Below are 23,118 nucleotides of genomic sequence, written 5' to 3'. Positions count from 1 at the left end.
AGTCACCCATTCTTCTTCTACTGTTTGCGGCCCCTTCAGAGGGATAAAAGTCTATTGATAGATGCGAAAAACTGCAGATACCCCAATCTTCCCAACAGAAACACAACCTGTAGCCAAGACTAGGAATTGCAAGCGCCAATCTCCTAAATAAATTTAAGTATCTAAGTTCAAAATTATTAAAATTTTTTATTCTAGTTCATTTGACAAACCTGTATTAACTACTAGTACACCAAGACGTCCAATGTGTCAGAAAGTTTTGTGTGCAACTTGCGCCAGTTTCGGCTGCTAGATCAATAGTTTAAATACCTATGGCTGATCTAATGACAGAAATTTATTTACATCAAAGCAGATCTAAGAGAAATTCAATACCTCCGTAAACGCTCGTACAATTACATAACACACATTTAAAAATTCTGCAATTCCACAAGGAATTGAATTATTTACCCATTTAGTTAAAAATTAGATCTCCACAATCATTTTTCAGTAGTTATTGCCCCATTTAAAAGACTTTGGCATGGCAGGCATATTTGACAGATGAAATGCGATTGATCGCAAAAGCTAGATTCTGGACAGTCCAAATCTAAGCGGCACTAATCCATAAAAAACAAAACCTCAGTAAAACGTATGAATCCCGCTACTACAGTTTGCTAGGGCTAAATTTATCTCGTGGGACGTAGCAGCAGCATTGAATAAATGAAGCAAATGCACGAACAAAATTCACACCATGAAGTTCATCGAATGAAAGGTGTACATGTTGTGAACGTCCTGCGAATACTGAATGAGTAAATTATCTTACACTTAAACGTACGCTTGTGTAGTATTTGGGAGCATCGGTGTAGTAGCTTGCAGTAGCAGATGTTGTCATGTGGTAAACTGGAAACTCTTTGTAATAACTTGGAGTAGAGTAGTATTTGGTGGTTAGGGTGCAGTACATTTGAGCAGTATAGGTGTTGGTGTAGTATTCCAGATTTTGGACATGTAGTACTTGGGGGGTTCGGTGCACTAGCTAGGGGCAGCCTGTATGGTCGTGTAATACTTGGTCTTCTTCGTTGTGTAGTAGTCACGATCTTGGTGGTATACTAGGATGACGGGGTAGTATAGTATCCAGAATAAGACGAACCTATTGGTCCACCCATGGCATTTCCAGCTATCTGAAATGCAACAGCCAACATCAGCATTGTGGCGTAGTTAGCTACAAATTGAAAACGAATGTGGTTTAAAAAATCATTCAAGCAGCCATAATTTGGTTGGTATTACAAATACCAGCCAATTTACTGTACCTTTTGATTAAATTGAGGCTTTTACCTGAGCAAATGATGTCAGAACAGGTCAACTTTTTTCAGCTTGTGTATGAAGATCAAGTTTAATGCATACAAAAGGAGACGAACGGAACACGATTTCAATATTCAAAATTTCAAAAGAAATATCATAACTTACCGTTTAAAAAAAAAGAAATGAATTAAATTAGAATAGCAGGCTACCCATTGTTATTTATTTACATGATAATTCGTCTGATTTTGAACAATGCTCTACACTACGATGCCACATTTACAGAAATTCCGATTAGGGAAAAAGTCATGGATGAAATTAAAACGGATGAAATGAATTTATTTAGTAACTGTATATTTAAATAACGTCTCAGTGCTAGTCATTCTTGGGAAGGAATAGTACTTTACTAGTCTCGCTGTAGTAGCTGGGATTGAACCTTTGTTGTAGTGTAGTAAACCGAAGGTTGGGAATGCTAGCTTGAAGTCAAATGGTATTTAAAAGCAGGTTTGAGTTTAGGATGTGGTTGAGTAGTAATAATACGTTATGGTCATGCAGAATTTTGTAATACACGATTTTTGTGATAACTGGTACCAATCATTCAATCCAAAATGTGTTTGGCTCGACAACTTATAATTTCACAGCACACCTGGAATAACACTTTGCCAATGTATCAACACATTAGTGACAAGATTGGCCGCACGGTGATACTTGCATAGTAACGGTATTGTTGATTCTTTCGCTAGATAATAATTGAATTAACGGTTTTGTTGCGTGATGCCACACCTAATTCGTGAATGCTAGATAATAATTGAATTTTAAACGTTTAGTTTGTTTTTGTTTATAACGACGTTGAATAATATTCATTACTATTTTCTCGATAATGTTCATTTATTACATTGTATAATAGTTTCTCTGAATTTAAATGAGAGTTACTTTTACTACGGAAAATGCACGCTTGTGTTATCAACATGGTTTGGTGCCGTAATTCACTGTATATAATAGTTGCGTGTATATCTAAATATAGCGGCACTTGAAATGACTGGGTATGGCACCCTCCCAATGTTGGAATTGCTAGTAACCAAGAGTCTGTAAGCAATTACAACTCGAAACGTCAAGCGTTGGTATGGGACTGGCCATCCATTCCAACGCAAGACTGAATAGAGAAGTAAGAGCTTTCAGCTGATGTCACGGTGGGGATCATGTAGTACAGCAATATGATCCGGGCCAACATCGTGACAGTTCTGGAGGATACTAGCATGTCAGTCAAGTGCTTAGCGCAACCATTTTGACTATTTTCCTAATAACTAAAATAAAAACTGGCAAACCGAGGCTTCTATCTTTACCGATTATTTGAGTATTTCCTTAACATAGAAATTTCTGATTGAAACTAGGAATTAAGTTAAATTAAGTTTAAAATGTTAAAATAATTAGACTATTCCGTCCTCGAGCTTAAGTAGTAAATATAAAACTCGAATTGGGGGCAACAATGTAGTAATGGGGTTGCATAGGTTGCTGTGTAGTTAGCTTTAGCCTCGGTGTAGTAGCTGGGTACGGCGTATGTGGTAGTGTAGTGCCCTGGTGCATTTGTGGTGTAGTATTTTGAGGCTTCGCCTTGGTAATACTTGGGGCATCAGTGTAAGAAGCTGGAGCAGCGTATGTTGTTGTGTAATACTCATTAGCCTTTGTGGTGTAGTATTGGAAAGCCTCGGTGTAATAAGCCGGGACAGCGCAGGTGGTGGTGTAGTAGTATTTGGGAGCCTCGGAATAGCACCTCGGTGCAGCATACGTTGTTGTGTATTGTATATTCATATGTATTGTATATTCATCTGTATTGTATATTGTATATCAGATTCTTCTTTTGGTAATTTTCATCCGCTGACGAAGGAACAATCTTTGAGCTGCGCCCGATAAGGCTGACCGTGCGGAATTTTTCCGCAATAATAGCTAGCGTGAGACATCTGCATTATTATAGCACATACCAGATTTTTCAATCAAATGCTTTATGGAACAATGTTCCAATGTAGATTATCCAGGTTTCTTTTGGTCATTAGCAATTTTTGGCGCATGGTCGGTAATGATTTTATGCTGTGCATTAGAGTGTATAACTATGCATTAGAAAAAAAAGTACGTATATATATCTGTGATTTGCCGCTCATTTTCCACCATCCCTAACACCAGTCATAAATTTGGATTATGGATAGTTAAAAATTTAGATAACTACACCATAATATTTATAATCGCATCATGGAAGTTTTGATACTCTTAAGAGATGTGCTAAGGAATTAAACAATATTTATTGCAATAAGCTTGCTGTATGTGGCTAAAGATGATTACAATGATTACAATTGCAGATAAGCAACAACACTTCAGGATACAATACTCGATAAATACGGATTCTGGATTCCATTAACAAGATTCAAAGCATCTTTGAGCAGTTTGTTATGAAGAAATAATGCAACAAAATGACAACACAAACGGCAATTGTAGATGAAGTCTTGCCATATTAAAACGTTGGATTAGGTTGAAAGAGTAGAAAGACAGGTTTTTCAGGTTTAAAAAAATGTAATATTTGTTTTTATCTGACAGAACTAAAATACTATTGGAATATTGGCATGATGCCATGAATGTTCGATGGTTAAACTTGAATGTAACCTTCATATGCTTGTCGAAATTTACTAAAACGCACCTTGGTAGATTGATGGCATTTATATTTACACCACGCTCGCGATAAATGAGATATACAGAATTTATGGGACGTACTTTAAATATTAAATCATGTGTCGGGAAATCTAGTAAATCTTGTAACCCTTTCCATTGAAGGGGATGTGAACGGAGGCAGGGAGCTCGTATTCAACGGGGCAACTGGGAGCTCGTATTCATGGACGGGGACGACGGGCAAGTGATCACCTTTGGGCTGGAATCCAGCGTCATCAGCGGTCCAGGTCAAAGTGAATTTCTCGCCTTCAGGTGAAACCCAGTAGGAAGATCCCTTGTTGGTGTTGCCCATAACATCTTCGTAGGTGGCCTTTCCGTAAGAATCGTAAGCGACTCCTTGCATCTTCTTCTGAACTTGAGATTCTTCACGGGTTGTGTAGTCAGACTGGGCGTAGCTGTGGGTTAAAGGGATTTCATGTTTGGAAATATGAAAATCTAAAGTCTCTTTGTTATTACGCATAAACCATGAAAATGATTTACCTCCACTGGCTGCTGCCATCGATGTTGCGCTCGTCGGATTGGCTAGTGACTGTAATGTCAGCATATTTATTATCCTTGTAGCTTGGTGTGGGGTAGGCTGGTGCGGGGTAGGCTGGTGTGGGGTAGCTAGGAGTAGGGTACTTGGGCGCGGAGTAGCTAGGGGTAGCGTACTTTGTTGCAGGGTAGCTGGGAGCTATGTATTCCGGCTTATAGCTGGAAGGAACGGCAGCAACAACAGCCAAGACGGCAGCGATAACAAACTGTCGTCCAATGTATTAATTAAATAAATATCTAAAATTTTTAGTTGTTCAGAAAATATAAGCAATAAAATGCCTTACGAGCTTCATGTTGTACTAGGTTTACTTGGTAAACAACTGATGGTTCTGTTTCTACGTTTCTAAGCTTATATAGTCAAGTGAATGGTACGAAACATTCAACTGACCTAGTTGTTGTGCAGCTCAATTTGGGCGTTGTGCAAAAAAATAGTTCACTCTCACTTTTCACGTTAGACAACACATCGAAAAAATTTTTCTTAATAGTAACAGCTAATTGCTTTTTTGTGCATGATTTGAGCTAATAGTGCTCTACTGGCGTTCTCATTTTTAACAGAATCTGATTATTCACTCTCATTGATTTTTTAAAATGATAACTCGTCATGATAACTGTTAACTTTCGCTAAGGATAGTAAATTTAATCCATGAACTAGACGTCAACATAGCATTTGTCTGAATCGGGTATTGGTATTCCCGGCTACCACTTCAATGTTAATCTATTGGAAATATTAGGCAAATGAATTGTTGTATGCCAATTCAAAAGCGAGCCGTAAGTGGAGGAGGTGAATGTTGATTTATAATGAACAAAAAAAAAAAAACAATCTTTTTGATTCCTACTTGTCGAAAACAATAACTACATGATAGTCTGGAATACAAACCATAGGTAACCACCAAGGAACGGTTGATCGACGTTTTCAAAAAAAAAATATCACGCCATATTGAACGCGTCTTTTAATTGGTTAAGAATCACGAAATGAATGGAAAATTGCACACCCTTTTTTGTCGGCTACATAAAACTATTTGGAACCCATTGAAGTCATCAGTTGTTTAAGCCTTCCACAATAGCCAACATGAAACTGGTCAGCATAGATATTTTTTTAGATATTTTTCCATTTGTTTTGAACTATTGTTTGTGTATCGCTCTCGTGGAAGTTGCGTATCACGCCCGCCTTGTGTCGTTTGTGACAGTTCACAATTTCATCACTTATTGAAAAACGAATATTTTGTTTTCGCAGTTTTGGCTGTTGCTACTGCCCTACCATCCAGTTACAAGCTGGAATACAAAACTAACAGCTACTCTACTCCTCTATTCTGCTTCTAGGTACAATAAGGATAACAAGTACGCTGACATTACCATCACCAGTCAATCCGACGAGCGCAACATCGATGGCAGCAGCCAATGGAAGTAAGTACATTTCATGTTTTACACTTATTAACAAAGGGATTAAAGACACTCACATTAAAAAAAATTTATTTTTCCAACCTAAAGCTATGCCCAGTCTGACTACACTACCCCTGAAGAATGTCAAGTTCAGAGGAAAATGCAAAGAATTACCTACGACTCTTACAGAAAAGAAACTAATGGCGAAGTCCTAGCCAACACCACCAAAGGGTCATCTTACTGGGTTTCCTCTGAAGGCCAGAAGTTTACTTCAACGTGGACTGCTGGATTCCAGCCTAACGGTGAACACTTGCCTGTCGCTCCTGTCCATATCTATGAGCTCCCAGTTGCTCCTGTTCCAAATATGAACTCCAGGTTGCACCTGCTCTTCCTTATTCACAAACTGATCTTGGCTATTAAGATTGAAATATTAATGTACTATGCAAGTTTAATTTGCTGATGTGAAATAAAAGTATGATATGTCTTCATATCCGTTTACCGTTATCACGCAGGGCATGAACAGTTTGAAAGACGTTACTTCTCTGTGTGAGCACAAATTTTGTCGATTTGCACACATTCGAACGCAGGTCTCACGCACAGCTTCATTTAATGCATGGCGGAGTAAAGAATACCTTTGGCTTGATTGTTGGCTAAAAGCAATAAATGATAATGTTGCAAATACCATTGATTGTTGTTTGCTCCTGAAGAATTGACTTGACTTGACTTTAGCTTTTAAGTGCGACTGGTGTACTCCTGAAGAATTACTGATGTGACAATATAGAATACACAGCAGACGACTAAAAAATTAGAAGATATCCGTGAATGTGCGGTTTACCTGCCACCTAGCGGCAAACTGAAGAGAAGTTTCCTAATTTTCTAGGGGGACTGGTAGATTCCCGTTACGAATGCTGGTTACACTAAACAATTCATCTATCATAACATTTTTTACGTAAAATTGTTTTTCTTCCATGAAAATAATTTTATTAATAGAAGCCTGTTCGTAAATATCTATACAGGTTAAGTTAATCACTCGAATTTCAGTGATAAATCTGATGATAATTCCAAGGCGATAATGGGTGAAAGAGTGACTTAAGGATCGGAACAGTTTGAATAACTTTAAATTGCGACTACGTGGGTTGGTTGCATTGGGAACCAACACTTATTTCTAAATGGAAGAAACTATAGGTGCCCACGTCGATTATAAAATGTGGTTAAAGTTAATACGGCTACGACGCACAAACCCACACTTTTCTGACGTGATTTTAGATTGACATTCATATTAACATGTATTTTTTGTACCGATAATACAAGAATGTCAGTGCATTCAGTACAGAAATTTAAATAATGTGTTCAGACAGGATTTTATATAATTTAGTAAATCTTATAGCCTTTGCCGTTGAAAGGGATGTGAACAGCGGCAACAGGGAGCTCATATTCGTGGACGGGGGCGACGGGCAAGTGATCACCTTTGGGCTGGAAACCGGCTTCATCAGCGGCCCAGGTCAAAGTGAACTTCTGGCCTTCAGGGGAAACCCAGTAAGAGGATCCTTTGTTAGTGTTGCCTAGGACTTCACCGTACGATTCTTTGCCGTAGGAATCGTAGGTGACTCCTTGCATCTTCTTCTGGACCTGAGACTCTTCGCGAGTGGTGTAGTCAGACTGGGCATAGCTATGGGTTGAAATAATAAAATTTGCCTTATGGTTATCTTTAGTTCTTAAAATGATGAGTATAAAGTATGAAATAGATTCACCTCCATTGGCTGCTGCCATCGAGATTGCGCTCGTCAGATTGGCTGGTGATGGTGATACCAGCGTATTTGTTATCCTTGTTGTAGCTGGGAGTAGGGTAAGCTGGTGCGGGGTAGGCTGGTGCAGGGTAGGCTGGTGCAGGATAGGCTGATGCAGGGTAGGCCGGTGCGGGGTAGCTAGGAGTAGGGTACTTTGGTGCAGGGTAGCTTGGGGCTGGGTAGCTGGGTGCCTTGTATTCCGGCTTGTAGCTGGATGGAACAGCGGCAAGTCGAAGAGGTTCCTCTTTCAATAAACCTTGGTATTAAATAGCGAATTTGCTGAAATAAACTAATAATGAAAAACAGCTATGACGTAATCTCGTTTTTTTATTACTTTACTCCTTCTCTTGTTTTTTTCTAATAATGATAATAATTTTTAATATGATAATAATGATGGCCGCTGCCTTATTTTTATCCCTTTTTCTTTTTTTTTCTTCTGTCATATTGTCTCACGTTTCAGTTTCAACCTCGAAAGGTTACCGCTGGGATTGAGCTACGTTACATTTTTACCATGTCTGAGCAGTTCGTTTACATTACCTCTGTGATTAAGATGCACCCATAATGGATACTTTTAGCCGCCTTAAACATTAAAAAGATAGATTTATTTTACGCCATGCCTACCTTCTTCTATTTACTGGCTTCCTGTGAAACGAAAGGTTCCTTCTTTTCCTCCCAACTAAAAATCAAACGACTATTAAACCCAACCTCAATCGCCAGCTATAGGAGGAATCGCACAATTTTTTTCCCATTGCCTTTTATTTCACTCACTGGTATCGCCCACTCTATCACGTTCTTTTTTTTATTTTCTATTACCTCTTGGTTCGCTCACTGGTATCCCTCGTTGTTACACGCCTCTTCGTTCACTAGTGTACTTATACTAATGGCTATTCGCGCTCGTAGTATTACACCACAATCTACGCTTCTCCGGCTTACTACATTGAGGCCATAATATATTACTCTGCTCCGAGCTACACGACAAGTGCGTTGTACTACACCACTACAGAGGCGCCCAAGTATTACGTAGCTCCGTAACATGCTATATCGCAGCTACTCCATCTTATTACGCTGAGACAACCTACTACACTGAAGCCCCGAAATTCTACGCTGCCCCAAGTTACTACAGCAAGGCTGCTCTTTGTACTATGTGGATCCTACCTACTACACCACAACTTGTTGTCCCATCTTACTACAGCACAAAGGCTGCTGAACACTACACTATGTCCCAAATGGGCAACTAGAATAGCCCACAAGTGAATGTTATTCATGATTGTCGACCACTGACTTTCTGAAAACTAAAATGTAATAGGAACAAAATTTAAATCAGATTCTTTCGAGTTTTTGAAAAGGTTTACATCGTGTGTAAGTGATAAAAAGGGAAACATGTGCCCTCCGCAATTGGCTTCAAACCCCCCTTTTACTTGTTTCATCACCGTTTGAAGGCATATCGTGATGATAAGACATATTAATATTACCTAGTATCGTAGTAATCCTTACCGACTGTTATTCTGTTAACTCCACAATAGGATAAACTTTCGCTTAAACTACAGGAGGGTCGTAAAATACAGTGTTTTCCGTCTCTGAACTTGCACGGGTTTTTAACGCAAGGCCCTGTATTCATAGTGGTAAAAAGTGCTCCTTGACTTCAACAGGCTACGTTACGTAACTACTAAAGCCCCGCATCCAAAGCATCTGTGACTTAATTTAGGTAGATGAACTTCATCACCACTAGGGTAGATTTCTTCTAACAGGAGAATCAACCAACACCACCAAGCTGATACTATCAACTTGATGATCCCTCCCAAAGAAGCCTAGTCTATAGGCCATCAGATACTTTGAACAAGCTTTACTGTTCGTCAAGGCGGTTATGGAAGAAGTGTAAATCCGGTTAGGTTCTCAATGCTCAATCTCAACGCATCGAGAGGCCCTTTTACTTGTTTCTTCACCGTTTGAAGGCATATCGTGATGATTAGACATCTCAGTATTGCCTAGCACCTTATTACATGAGTTTGTTCCAGACGCATGCCGATGACACCTCATATGGCGTAGCAGGGTGAAACTCAACTCACGGGAACCGTAACGGTGACGCAATGCGTTGTGAACCGCGACTCACAACTGGATCACGAGATGGCCACCACGGCTCCAATAAGCAGAGGCACACACAAGTGCTTTATACGTGTCTTTCTGCACGAAAACTGCGTTTGTAAGAAGTTGCGGGAGTCCCGAACAGTGATTCGTTTTTAGTGTCAATAAATGAATTTCGTAAGAAATCGTTTAATGAACTTTATTTGAATTTTCATTTTGATTTAAAAAATATAAATAGTTTTCAAATTGTCTAGTTGTATCTTTCTATTATTATAAGATAACTGATGGGAACCCCCACCTTCTTGCTCTTCATCTTCATCTTATCCGTATGATAAAATATTCCACGATTTCATCAAATTTGTTCCGCGAAAACCCTTCCAGTGGTGGTTTCCACAATTGATGGCGCCTCGATTTCCACGGTGATTTCCTCGCCATAGCGTTCAACGTTCCAAGTATACACAATAAACACGGTACCATTTGGACTATCACAGCTGATTTCAATTGATTTGAGCAGAAGGAATCACACCTGACGTACTAACTGATTCGAAGTCGCACATTAGCTAATGACATTCTAAATACAATCGACCAGGTAGTATTTTGAAATTTAGATCACGAAAATGGCTATGGGAAAATGTTACAAGATTTGGCATAAAATTAATGGACAGGGACCGGACAGTGTTTTGCTCTAACAACGGAACCGAGACGAAGCCTTTCTCTTTGAATCTTTAGTTATTGCTGCTTTGGGTAATCAAACTAATTTTTTTCACAAAAAAGCTAAAAAACAAACCAACAAAATTGCTGTTGGAATATTAAATTGAATACTATAATACTTCACTTTGCAACAACTGAGTTTTGTATTTCCACGTGATGCTCCCTTTAGGTCACTCACACATTAAAACAGTACAGTCACTCTAGGTGTTGCTAAACGGCAACCTTGAGGTTTGCATAAAACATCGCAATATTTCAATATCCCCACTCAAACCGAACATGGAAGAACTTGAATCTTGCTCCGCATTTCCCGAAAAATAGGACCTCCTAAGGGCTTAGTGAGAAGATCTGCCAGTTTAAACTTTGTGTTGACATAATCCACATTTACGGATCGTTCTTGGAACTGCTGGCGAATAAAATGATACTTCACATCAATGTGTTTCGTCCGACGATGAAATTCCGGATTGTGTACTAACTTGATAGCACCCTGGTTGTCACAGTAGAGAGTCGATGGACCAGTTTGTTCACATCCAACACTTGCAAGTAGTCGACGCATCCATATCAATTCCTTTGTTGACTCGCACATGGCTACAAATTCCGCCTCCGTTGTCGAAAGAGAGATACACTGTTGTTTGCGACTGGCCCAGGATACAGGACCTCCATTGAGCACAAGGAGATAACCAGATATGGAACGCCTAGTGTCCACGTTGCCAGCATAGTCAGCATCTGAGTAGATGGTCAGGCGATTCGACTCATTCGTACCTCTGTCACCTCTGTAGACAATTCCATAGTTATAGGTTCCACGTAGATAAGCCATAATCCTTTTTACTGCATTCCAATGGGCTTTCTTCGGATTCTGACAAAATTGGGCAACCTGCCCCACAGCAAATGCTATGTCAGGACGAGTGCATACCATAATAAACATCAAACTCCCCACTGCTTCTTGATATAACTGTTGATCGGCGCAAACCGTTTCACCATCATTGCCTTCCGATGAGAGGATTGTGTAGGGATCGGCCGGTACGACTTTTGAGTCACAGTTTTCCATCTTGAAGCGTTTCAGGATTCTCTTGATGTAATGAGGCTGGCTAAGTTGGATTGTGTGTTGAATCCTGTTTTGTTTGATAGAGATGCCAACAAAGCAATCGACTTCTCCTGATGTGATTTCGAAGTTTTTGTTAAGTTGTCTGACCACTTCATTCAGTAGAGCTCGGTGTGTACCGCAGAGCAGTCCATCATCAACCCAGAGTGTAAGGATCATTTCAGATTCACCTTGGCCTTGAAAATAGACGCAAGGATCCGCTGAGCTCTTGATAAATCCAAAGGTTTTAAGAAATTGATCAAATTTTTCGTTCCATGAACGAGAGGCTTGTTTTAAACCATAAATACTCTTTAGCAAATGACAGACATCACTTGGCCTACTTGTGTCTCCGAAACCCTCGGGTTGCTCCATGTACAGTTCTTCCTTGAGGTCACCGTGAAGAAAAGCCGTCTTCACATCAAGTTGAAGGATTTCAAGATTTTTTGCTGCTGCAATAGAAATTACCATCCGAAGTGACTCATGGCGAACCACAGGAGCATAAGTCTCATTGTAGTCAATGCCCTCTTTCTGGGAGAAACCTTTGGCAACCAAGCGTGCCTTGAAACGTTGGATTTGTCCATCCGTAGAGTACTTTACTTTGTACACCCATTTGTTCTTGATTGGCTTCCTCTCTGGTGGTAGGCTGGTCATCCTCCAGGTGTTGTTGATTTTTAGTGAGTTGAGTTCTTCCTGCATTGCAATTTTCCATTGATTTGCTTGAGGGCCGTTCATTGCTTCTTCGTACGTTTGTGGTTCATCAAGGACTTGTGGGACATGCTGATCAAAACTTAGAAAATTTGTATCTTCTATCAGTCTTTGTGGTTTTTTGATGATCCGTGTAGATTGACGTGTTCTAGTTTCGTTGTCTGGTGTATCAGTACTTTCAAAGCCATGAAAAGGTTCTTCGTGTTCATTGGCATCTTCTGTTGTTTTAACATTATCAAGAGTCTCCCCAGGCAGAGAGTTAAACTCGGCGGCACGTCCAGTGGACACTTGCAAATCCCCGCCCACTTCAAACTCAACTGGGGTGATTGGATCGCTAAAACTCTCAGTACCGCTTCTTTGTTTTGAACTCAATTGTTCGTCAAATCGTACATCTCGTCCGATCTTAACTTTACGATTAGCTGGATCCCACAAGCGAAAGCCTTTTTGCGTATCTGCATAACCAACAAAACAACACTTGAGACTCTTGGATTCAAACTTGGAACGTTCTTCTTTAGGCACATGTAAATATGCATCACATCCAAAAACTCTAAGATGGGAGAGATCCGGTTTGCTGTTGAACCAATGTTCATAAGGTGTCCAATTCTTGTAGCACGGGTGCGACCATCCTTTGGGAATGGTTGGCGATGATGTTTGCCCATAATGCACCCTTCACAAATCGATGTATCTTGACAGCCGAAAGTTAATTTCATTCCCTCAACCAGCGACAATGATTGCATCTTCTTGATGGTTGGAAAGTTGACGTGGCCAAGTCTTTCATGCCACAGTTGAATGTTTCCATCTCGTGCAACAGCAGCAAAATCCTTTGTCTCCATGGTTGGTTCTGATACAACAAAGTCCATTCGATATAATTTTTCTCCTGAACGAGTGCCTGATGCAACATTTTTTCCATTCTTTGACAAGGTTACTCGATCGTCTTGAAAGGTAGCAGTGATTCGCCGTTGGGTTGCAACTCCAATGGAAAATAAATTAGCATCGAGATTAGGAACATATAAAACATTATGAATAGTTCCTAATGACCATTTTCCACCGACTTTACTCTTAATGCGGATGTTCCCTATGCCATGAGCAGAAAGTAAGGCATTGTCTTTGCCAATACCTCGAACTGTCCTATTACCCGGTTTGATAGAGTGGAATGTTTCAAAGAAATACCGTTTGTCCGTCATATGAGATGTTGCCCCGGAATCCGCATACCATTCATGCTTGTCCATTTCAGGGATGTTTGAGGCAAATGCATAGTCGTCATCACTGCTTGGAGTATTAGATGGATTTGTTTGTTTAGTATGGCCAGAATTGGTTGCAGCGTAGGCTGTATCGCCAGCATCTCGTCTTCCTTGGATATATGAAGCTTTTCTCCAACAATCTTCTTCACGATGGCCTGACTTGTGACCATTCTTTTTGCAGAAGCCACATGGCTTTCTTTGATCTCCATTTCCAGGCTTGTTGTAAGATTTGTTTCCCTAAAACTTGATTTTTCCTTCTGGTTTCGCGAGAAAAGAGCTGAATCACTTTTGTCAGCCGTTCCGAGTTCTTGAAACTAATGAAGAGTTTCTTCCGCTTTAAGTCTTGATGTTAATAATGCAACTGTTTTCTTGTTGCTTTCAACATTGTTCCATGCAGAATGAAAGTGCCTATAACTTGGTGGCAAAGTCATGATAATCTTTCCAATTACTTGTTCTGGTGGCAATGAGATTCCAAGATCGCTTAAATCTGTTGCCATTGTTTCAATTGCAGTTATATGACTGGTAACGTTACCACCTTCTTTATATTCATATGCATAGAACTTCTGTAACAAGTAGTGCTTATTTTCTTCAGAATTTTGCTCGTGTTGAGATTTCAATCTGGTCCACATTTCATGAGCAGTTTTGCAATTAATCAGTGATCTTTGTGCCTGTTCTTCAATGGTGGAGACAATGAAGCAACGAGCTGAATTGTCCTTCTTGTTCCACAACATGATTTCTTTGTCTCGTGCAGCAATCAGAACTGCATCACTGCCAGCAGGCAAAGGTGCTGGTTTTGTTGACTTACCAAGCACAATATCACACAACTCATGTTGCCCTAGAATGAGGGTTATTTGAAACTTCCAAAATGAAAAATTTGTACCGTTAAATTTTGAAACATGAGACACATCTTTTGAAGAAAACACTCCAGTTGCCATTTTTCAGTGAATAATATTTCTTAGTAGCTCTGTAGGTTAATTGACAGTACTCAAATGGCACTGGGCCCATAACCTGTTGGAATATTAAATTGAATACTATAATACTTCACTTTGCAACAACTGAGTTTTGTATTTCCACGTGATGCTCCCTTTAGGTCACTCACACATTAAAACAGTACAGTCACTCTAGGTGTTGCTAAACGGCAACCTTGAGGTTTGCATAAAACATCGCAATATTTCAATAATTGCATATATAACTCCTAAATATTTGCTAGGTCCTGCTGAGGTTGACATAGTAAAAATGTTGTATACAAAACTTTCTGACTCACAGGGATGTGTTGGTGTACTACTAGTTAATACAGGTTTGTCAAATGAACTAGAATAAAAATTGAAAATAATTTTGAACTTCGATAGTTCAATTTATTTAGGAGATAGGCCCTTGTAATATACGTTGTCTTACCAATACCTAGTCTTGGTTACAAGTTGTGTTTCTGTTGGGTAGATTGGGGAATCTGAAGTTTTTCGCATCAATCAAACAACTTTTATACCTTTGAAGGGGCCACAGACAGTAGAAGAAGAAAGAGTGACCGAGCTTTTGGAAGCTGTTTAACTCTGGAACATTCTATTTCCTCTAGTCATCTGGTGAAGACCCAATTGATGCTACAGTATGCACCAAAAAGCTTCAGCAAAATCGTGGAACAGACAACAGATCTACCTATTCTTCTGGAATAGGTAGATATTCCCTATAGGCTGGTTGACTGTACAATTATAATTTAAAAAATGATCCTCTAAAATTGGCAGGCTTTTGCACTTACCATTGCAACACTATGGAATTGATTTTTCTCACTGGCTGTTACGAGTTACATGTGGCAGTGTTGAAATCCGTACGTTGAAACCAGGAGTTCATGTAGGGTCGCACAAAGTGAGATTCTCACGCGGCCCCGAGGCCTCTTCACCAGCTCTAGAACGCCATTTGAAGCTCATGCAAGAGCGTTATCATGACACAGCTACCGTGAATCTACTCGGTCTCTACATGGTCGGTGCAAAAGAAGGGGAAGCTTCACTTAGTCAACTCTTCCAAGCTGACCAGAAACGCTGTTATGAGTCGATGCCTCATACCATGTTCGACTATCACCAAGAATGCAGAGGTGGAAACCTCCAGAATCACGCAAAATTCAAACAAAGTCTGCAGCCTATCTTTGAGCGCCATTCGTTCTTCTTATTCAAGAATCAGCAAGTTTTATCTCAACAAAAAGGAGTTATCCCAACCAACTGCCTCGACTGTCTTGACCGAACAAACTGGTAAAAATTACAAATTTGAACGGTAATTTGAACGTGATTCGATTTTTCGAATATTGTTACAAGCTTGTAAATAGTGCGCAGAATTCATCGGCTTAGAGATCTTAGTGCTTCAATTGGATGCTCCAGAACCTCAAACGAAACCCAACAACAACACAAAGTTCGCGCTATTTTTCCGGTCAACGTGGGTGAACAGCGGAAACGAAATCTGTAAAATCTACCCTGGAACCGGAGTTATCGGTTATAAAAGTGACTGTTTGTGTTAGCTGCTTTTAGCTTCTACTTAACAACCATGGTATTATTTTAACAGGGTGGACCAAAGACTATGGATGGCAGCGAGCAGTGAGAACGCCAAAGCCTAGGCAACTGAGCTACAAAAGGTTTTAGTTGACATCAAATCAACCAATTAGACATTCAGTAATGTGTGAATGATTTCGTTCAAGGTGCTTTCACGGGATCGCCCATTCGCGTTACTGACCTATGTTCAACTTGTTGGCGTATGTCGCTACGTTTTTATTCGGCACGAATTAGCGGTTGACGTGTGAGACGTGGCCACAGAGTCAGTCAAAACCGGGCTTGGTGGTGCAATGGGAAATAAAAGTGGCGTACCTATCCGCTTTTTGCTGCGCAACACTTCGCTGTGTTTTATCTGCAGCCACTTTGCCGGTGGCCAATCTCAGTGGGTTGAGCGCAATGCTGACTACGCAAGGTCACGCGACGCATCTCTCTCCATCATGGAAGCAAAGTGGAGCAGCAGATTTCGTTTAAAAATATTCAACAAGCGCAAGGCATTCGTGAATTACGTTGAATGTGAATTCAGCTTTCGCCAATGCACAAATACTATCCTTTCTCTCACGATTATGACACCCCGGCATGAATAGATCGTGTACTGTTACGCAAACGACGTGATCATGGTCAAAAACCAAGGATGAACTGCCTGTTACGGTCGTGCAGAACTAAAACAGAGTGATGATAGGCCTGTGATGGCCTTCATAGACATAGAAATTCTTGCTACACGCATAGAAAAAACTCTATGGGTCTTGGAAGACGTGGTTGGGAGGCTCTGACCCGATTGCGGGTGCGTGTGCTAGTGAACAGACGTCATGGTGCCTCGATGAAAATACACTTCACGAGAATATTCGGAAAATCCTGATTAAATTTTGCGGTACCGTCACCGACGGTATTCAGGTAACAAAATTTGACGCCGTTTTTTTTTATAAGAGTTTTACAGGAAACTAACGGTCTAGTTTTCATAAATCAGTGATGTAAATTACTTGAGCTCGACCGCGCCCCTCGCAGCGGCTGAATGAAGCAGCCTGTTGCGCCCATTAAGGGGTCGAGAGGCGGAACGCACGTGGAACTTGCTTTCCATCGTCCTCGCGAAATGTTCAAACGCCATGACCGCAATGCCGTTCCACTTTTAGAGGTTTTAACGGAAGAGATCATGTCGTGCGAACAGGTAGAGATAAACAATTAACAGCAATAGGTACAAAGTGTTTGTTAAATTCACCTTTTTTTTATATTTTGCCCCAGAGATAAAATATTTGATGTTTTTCATTCAATTTTATGCGATTGATCAAGAACATCATTAAGTGATTGTCCTCAAATGAAATCTAATCGTGTAAAGAAAGCAGATTGCTTAACAGGACTACTACGTACGCAGAGTTTATCCATCAAGCCTGAACCACAAAAAAATGACAGGCGTACTTCAATCTGGTAGAATGATACAATTTATCATAATAGAGAGTACAGGAAAATGCATAATCCGTAATAGTCCTTGACTTTAGTTCTAGCAATGGAAGTAGTGAATTCAAATCAATTACGGCTTATGGTGAATTCATCGTCATTGCGAAACTACGTGTTCTCGAGTACGGTGAGGGATTACGTTAGTTACCCAACGTTATTGTTGAAAAATTTTCCTTGTGACATGTACCACTAGGCGTCTATTAAAAATAAGGTAGCGAAAATAATGTCTAACTAGCGTGGCGTAACAGAAATTGCGACTCAGGTATGGAAGAAATGTTTCCTGGTAGGCCTACCATATTGGGGCACTCGGTGTCGTTTCTTTTGCCTTTTAGCTTTCCCGGTTGTTTTTTCTTTTTGTCCGTGGCTTGTGGGTCGTTTGTTTGCTTTGCTTCGAGACAATGTGAATATGTGCGAAATGGGCACTTGCGTGACAGGAAAAGATCGTCAATGGAGTTGGCATAGTATAATCTGATACCTTTGCACGGAAGGCAGCGCTCCACGGCCTGTAACTGTGGTATTACCGATCGGCACTGGTACGACGTTTATATTGTTTGTCTTTCCTAATTTTGTATCACAAGGTACAAGGAAACCGTCTTAGATAATAAAATGAAATCTATTGCATCCATTTAAGTTAAAAATTCCAAACACAAACTTATCGTATTGATTGTTTCTTATACGGTACCAAGTTATACAGATAAGATGATCAATTCGCCTTCAGTTCCTTCTGTTACAACGTTCTGAGCAGTTTCGATTAGAAATAAGTGGGACGTAGTGAGTCAAGCATCGTCGTCCAGCTAACGCACGTCAGACCCTCAATGGCACAACTGTACCATCAAACTTGACAGGAAACTCAACAAGTAGTAACATCCCAATAGTAAACCCGGTGCTGTTATGTGCGAGCAGCACGGGCCGATGTCCGTTCCGACAACGTCACACCGGTGGTCAAGTTCCGCGTATACGGTAAATTATTGCGTACAGTATAAAAATACGCAGTGTTTTTTGTTGGATGCGGTTTTTGTCTTGCCTTTACTCGTCCATGCCAACCTGAAGTTCGTCACTGGTGAATGCGATACACTCACGCCTGGCGTTGCTGTGTCGGTTTTGTATCGCTATAATGCCCACCTGACTGGTAGATGTTACGAGAAACCCTATATCCTATCATGTACCCCCATCTAGTGTCCCGATTCCACCTCCCCTTGTTAGATGGCAGACCGAAAGGTATGCGACGGGTCGTCTGCTGTCAATCATGAAAAGCAGTTAGTTACCTCGCCGTCTACCAAGTGGTCCTAAGAAGGAGCTCCGCATATTGCTGGCTTCCCTTCGCGTAACCCCTAAGTGAATTGTGTTGTACCCCAATTGTGTAGTAAATATACTTGTCCCGTATATCCATCGGATTATTTCATCTTCGTCTTCCCCGCTATTCGCCGCATCATCCACTGCTTCTCACGGTCTGGGTCCGACGCCGGTAACATCCATAACAATTGGTGTCAGAAGAGGGATTGAGGAGGATTGAAGATCGAGGATGTTCATCTCCGCCAGGCCATCGAACAACTTTAAAAAAAAAAGGTGCCTGCAACGGACCCGCGTACCGCCCACGTGAGAAGGAAAATTTTCGCGTACCTGGCCGCCGCCATTGTGGATGGTCCTTACCTGCGCCGAAGGGGAGTGGATCCCATCCCGCCGCGACGTCTTTGTTAAAGGGTGGAGGAACGGTACAGGTAAGTATTTCAACCCTTGTTACCTATAGCCACGGGCTATTAAATAAACAACTCCAGCGCATGATTTTGGTTTGTACTGTGTGTAGTTAGGAATTGTATCTTTTTTGCGGTGTGCCTTTTGTCCGCCCCGCTTTGTCTTGCACGTTCCGCCTTTTTTTTTTTTTTTTTCTTTTTTTTTTGGGACGCCTCATACGTTTTTTTTTGTCACGTGTGATATTTTGTTTTTTCTTCTTTTTTTTCCCTTAGCGATCGGATTTACGGTGAGGAAGTGTTTTTTTTTTTATTTTATACTTTTTTTTTCGCGTGGACAAGGAAAAGATTTTTGGGTGCGAATTACGCTGTGAGACCTCGCTCGGCTTCTCACTTTTCCTTTTTTGGTTTTGACGGCGTTTTGTGTTTTTTTTGTGATTTTTTCCCCTCTCACCCACAGAGGATATTTTTTTGTTGTACTTTTTTGTTATGGTGTTGCGTTTTTTTTTTGGCTCGCCATTTTGGTTGCGTTCAACAACTTTTTTTTTTGGCTTTTGCTTTGTTTTGTCGACCTTCTGATCTTGGTCGAGGTGTCTTAGTAGGAACGTACTTATTTGTTTTTTTTCTCTGCTCTTTTGTTGTTGTTTTTTTCTTCTCATTTTTTGGGCCTTCTTTTTGTTTTCTTTGCCTTTCGCGCATGTTTTTTTTTTTTTCTATTTCTGTTTTGGTATTTTCGAATTTTCGTACGGTTGGTTCTGCATGTCGGATTTGAATCCCGACGTCCCAGATCCCTTTTTTGGCTTCGAAACACAGTACTACCTGCGGAATCAGAGGGGAAAAGCTCGTCAAACAACAGCAAGAGCCCGTATTGTTCGTCCGGTGCCGCGTTCACCTGCGACGAAAACGAGCTGTCCGAAGTTGGAGTTTGTACTGGCGGCAGAAGCATCTCCATCAACAGACATGGCAGACAATAACGAGCTAATCGTGGCATTGAATAGGTTTGCTGAAGTAGCAGCGGCTGACGGTGCGGCGAGGCAAAATCAGGTTGCCCAACTCGTCGAAATGATTAACGTGCAACAACTACAGAACAACGAAGCTATCCAAGCACTTGCTGCCGCTTTGCCAGCTGCCCAGACAGTCCGTCCGTCGACGATTGCTGTCAGTTCTATACCACGCTTCTCGGGTGCTGTTGGCGAAGATGCGCAAGGGTTTATTGACCATGTGGAACGCGTTGGTGGGTTAGAGGGTTGGACAGAGGAGAATCGACTTTTGGTTGCTGTGACACGTCTCGAGGGCACTGCCTCCCAATGGCACGTGCAACGTGCAAACCGCAAACGGGACACCATCACGCTACATGGGCTTTTTGGTCAGCCGCACTAGTGACAAACTTTGCTCGAGCGCTTTCGTTTTTGGAGTGGAGTTCGCTCGTAGAGTCTAGGGTACAAAAAGGAAGTACAAAAATCAGAATCTTGCCTTGAATACGGGTTGGACAAGCGACGATTGTGCCTTCGTTGTCCCGTCCCGTTACCGGAGGCTGACATCATCAAGATGTTGCTGAGAGGTCTCGCGAACCCCATTCACGTCGCAGCCTTAACTTCTCCCTTACCGGTAGACTTTATGGCCTTCTTGACGCGACTCAGAGACTTGGAGGAACTTGGGTTAACGCCTCCAGTGCCCAGCGTGCCAGCGTCTACAAATGCACATACATTACAACCAACGCCCCCTGTTTTAACAGCCACTCAGTCAACTGTCCCTGCGCCAGCAACACAGGATTTGACCACACTCTTTCAAAGTCTACGAGACCGCTTGGTCAACCAAATTTCATCGTCGCTATCACGACTCCCTGTTAATCCCGGACCTAGTGCTCCGCGGATGGGTGGTGGAGGCTTTGCACCAAGAGGGCCCGCGCAAAGATTGTGCTATTCGTGCAATCGACACGGCCATATCGCTAGGGACTGTCCGGCAAAAAACGACGGGGTATCTCGTCGAGGACAATGGCGCCCTTAAAAGGTTTTTTTTTGTCTGAAAGTCGTCCAGCCCTGCCTCTTATCAAGGTCTGGGTAGAAAACGTTGGGGAAGTTACGGCACTCGTCGACTCGGGGGCTAGCGTTAGTGCGGTACGGCTAAGCGTCGTGCGGAAATTTATGGACCCTCATCGGAAGGCCACGAAAATTAAACTGAGAGGCGTCGACAACAAGCTAGTGCGAGTAGAGGGAGCACTACCGTTGAACGTTAAGTGGAAGCACAATTTTGTCAAACTCAAGTCCGTCACCGTACTAAGGACCGCTCCATTCGCGTTAATCTTGGGTAGTGGAAAGTAAAACCAGCATTGTAGTAAGGGAAGGGAGAATTGAATTAGTCGGGGAAGGGTTAGTTGAGGAGAAAAATAAGGGTGTAGTGGCGAAGGAAAGTAGGGAGTTAGATCAAGTAAGGGGGGAGATTAACGTAACGGGGAAAGGTGTAAGGGGGGGAAATAGGGTTAATTGAGAGAAATTTAAATAAACGGTACAGGGAAATCGAAGAGGGCGAAGGAAAGAGGGTAGAGGAAGTTTTGACGAAGGAGAAAAAGATAGTGCGATGGGCGGAAGAGGTGCACATAATTAACGAGGAAAGCCGCAGGGAGGAAACATTTTTGGATGAAGAGGGGAGTAATGAAGAAGATTTTGACGTAAGCGACGGTCTGATAGAGTCTTTCGCGGAGGAATCGCCTTCGAAACGACGTGGATGGATGCCAGTTAAGGCAGATGGACACCAGGTAGTTCCGCCCAACTCGCTAGTCTTTGTGAAGTGAAGATTATCGTCAAATGTCTCTGGTACGGCTTTTGTTAAGTTCAATTGTTTTTCGAAGCCGGGGAAGGAGTGGGTGATACCAGCCAGTGTCATGACGGTAAATAGAGGACTGACGGAGATACCCCTTGTAAATTATTCCCCTGTAGAGTTGAAACTAAGACGACGTCATTTCTTTTGTGCCGTTGAAGTCAACGACGACGCCGTTTTGTCTACTTTGACAGACGGGGCCTCTGAGATCTGTGCCACCGTTCTTCCAGCACATGATGAAGCCAAATTCACCACTCAAGTTAAAATTGGGGAGGGACTCGACTCTGGTCAACGAGAAAAACTTCTGGGTATGCTTGGACGCCGACGAAAATGCTTCCCGACGTCAAAAAGGGAAATTGGGCAAACCACCGAAGTTGAGCACCATATTGACACGGGGAATGCTTGTCCGGTGAAGTCTGCGCCATACAGGGTGTCAGTATTCGACCGTCAGATTATTGCGGGAAAGATTGAAGAGATGTTAGAAGACGGTGTTGTCGAAGAATCTTTTAGCCCGTGGAGTTCGCCCGTCGTTTTAGTTCGTAAAGCAAAATGTGGTGACTATCGTTTTTGTATTGATTTTAGACGTCTAAATGCGGTAACGAAACGTGATGTTTATCCGTTACCTCGCACTGACGATGTTTTGGACAGGCTAGCAGGTGCGCAATTTTTTTCTTGTTTGGATTTGGCCAGTGGATATTGGCAGGTGCCTGTAGCGTTGGAAGATCGGGAGAAGACAGCATTTGTAACCCCAGACGGTCTTTATCAGTTTACACGTCTGCCGTTCGGGTTGAGCAATGCTCCGGCGACGTTCCAACGTTTAATGGATAGGGTTTTGGCTGGCTTAAAATGGCATATGTGTCTTGTTTACTTAGACGACATCTTGGTGTTTGGCCGATCTTTTGACGAGCACTTGGCACGCCTAGAGTTGGTGTTAACTGCTCTAGAGCGAGCAAATTTGACTCTGAACATTGACAAATGCGTTTTCGGTGCCACCAAGGTGTCCCACCTAGGACACGTAATCGATGCAGAAGGCATTCACCCGGAAGGCGAGAAAGTGCGCGCTTTGACTTCCATGCCTGTTACAAATTTAAAATCACTACGAGGTTTTCTTGGACTTGCGTCGTACTATCG

At 41.7% G+C, this 23,118-nt stretch overlaps 1 protein-coding gene, 1 long non-coding RNA gene and 2 pseudogenes across 2 annotated transcripts; 1 reads left to right on the top strand and 3 right to left on the bottom strand.

The window, feature by feature from the left end:
* Positions 1-4,058: 4,058 nt before the first annotated feature.
* Positions 4,059-4,939, bottom strand: LOC130699871 (endocuticle structural glycoprotein SgAbd-1-like; annotated as a pseudogene).
* An 887-nt stretch (positions 4,940-5,826) lies between these two features.
* Positions 5,827-6,680, bottom strand: LOC130699872 (uncharacterized). The gene is made up of 3 exons (XR_009003547.1): positions 6,581-6,680; positions 6,398-6,498; positions 5,827-6,311 (listed from the first exon to the last, which is right to left on the bottom strand). It is a non-coding gene; the product is annotated as an uncharacterized LOC130699872 (long non-coding RNA).
* Positions 6,681-7,171: 491 nt separating this feature from the next.
* Positions 7,172-9,659, bottom strand: LOC130699875 (endocuticle structural glycoprotein SgAbd-1-like). Its single transcript, XM_057521947.1, has 3 exons — positions 9,617-9,659; positions 7,650-7,941; positions 7,172-7,567 (listed from the first exon to the last, which is right to left on the bottom strand). The coding sequence occupies exons 1-3, from the start codon at positions 9,657-9,659 to the stop codon at positions 7,270-7,272; spliced, it is 633 nt and encodes a 210-aa protein (XP_057377930.1). The 3' UTR covers positions 7,172-7,269.
* A 616-nt stretch (positions 9,660-10,275) lies between these two features.
* LOC130699873 (synaptojanin-1-like) lies at positions 10,276-17,189 on the top strand (annotated as a pseudogene).
* Positions 17,190-23,118: the final 5,929 nt, after the last annotated feature.

This window comes from Daphnia carinata, unplaced genomic scaffold, assembly GCF_022539665.2.
Source record: "Daphnia carinata strain CSIRO-1 unplaced genomic scaffold, CSIRO_AGI_Dcar_HiC_V3 NW_026453093.1, whole genome shotgun sequence".
Taxonomy (NCBI): domain Eukaryota; kingdom Metazoa; phylum Arthropoda; class Branchiopoda; order Diplostraca; family Daphniidae; genus Daphnia; species Daphnia carinata.
Note: the sequence above shows the minus strand (reverse complement) of the source record. Positions and strands in the feature narration are given on the sequence as shown.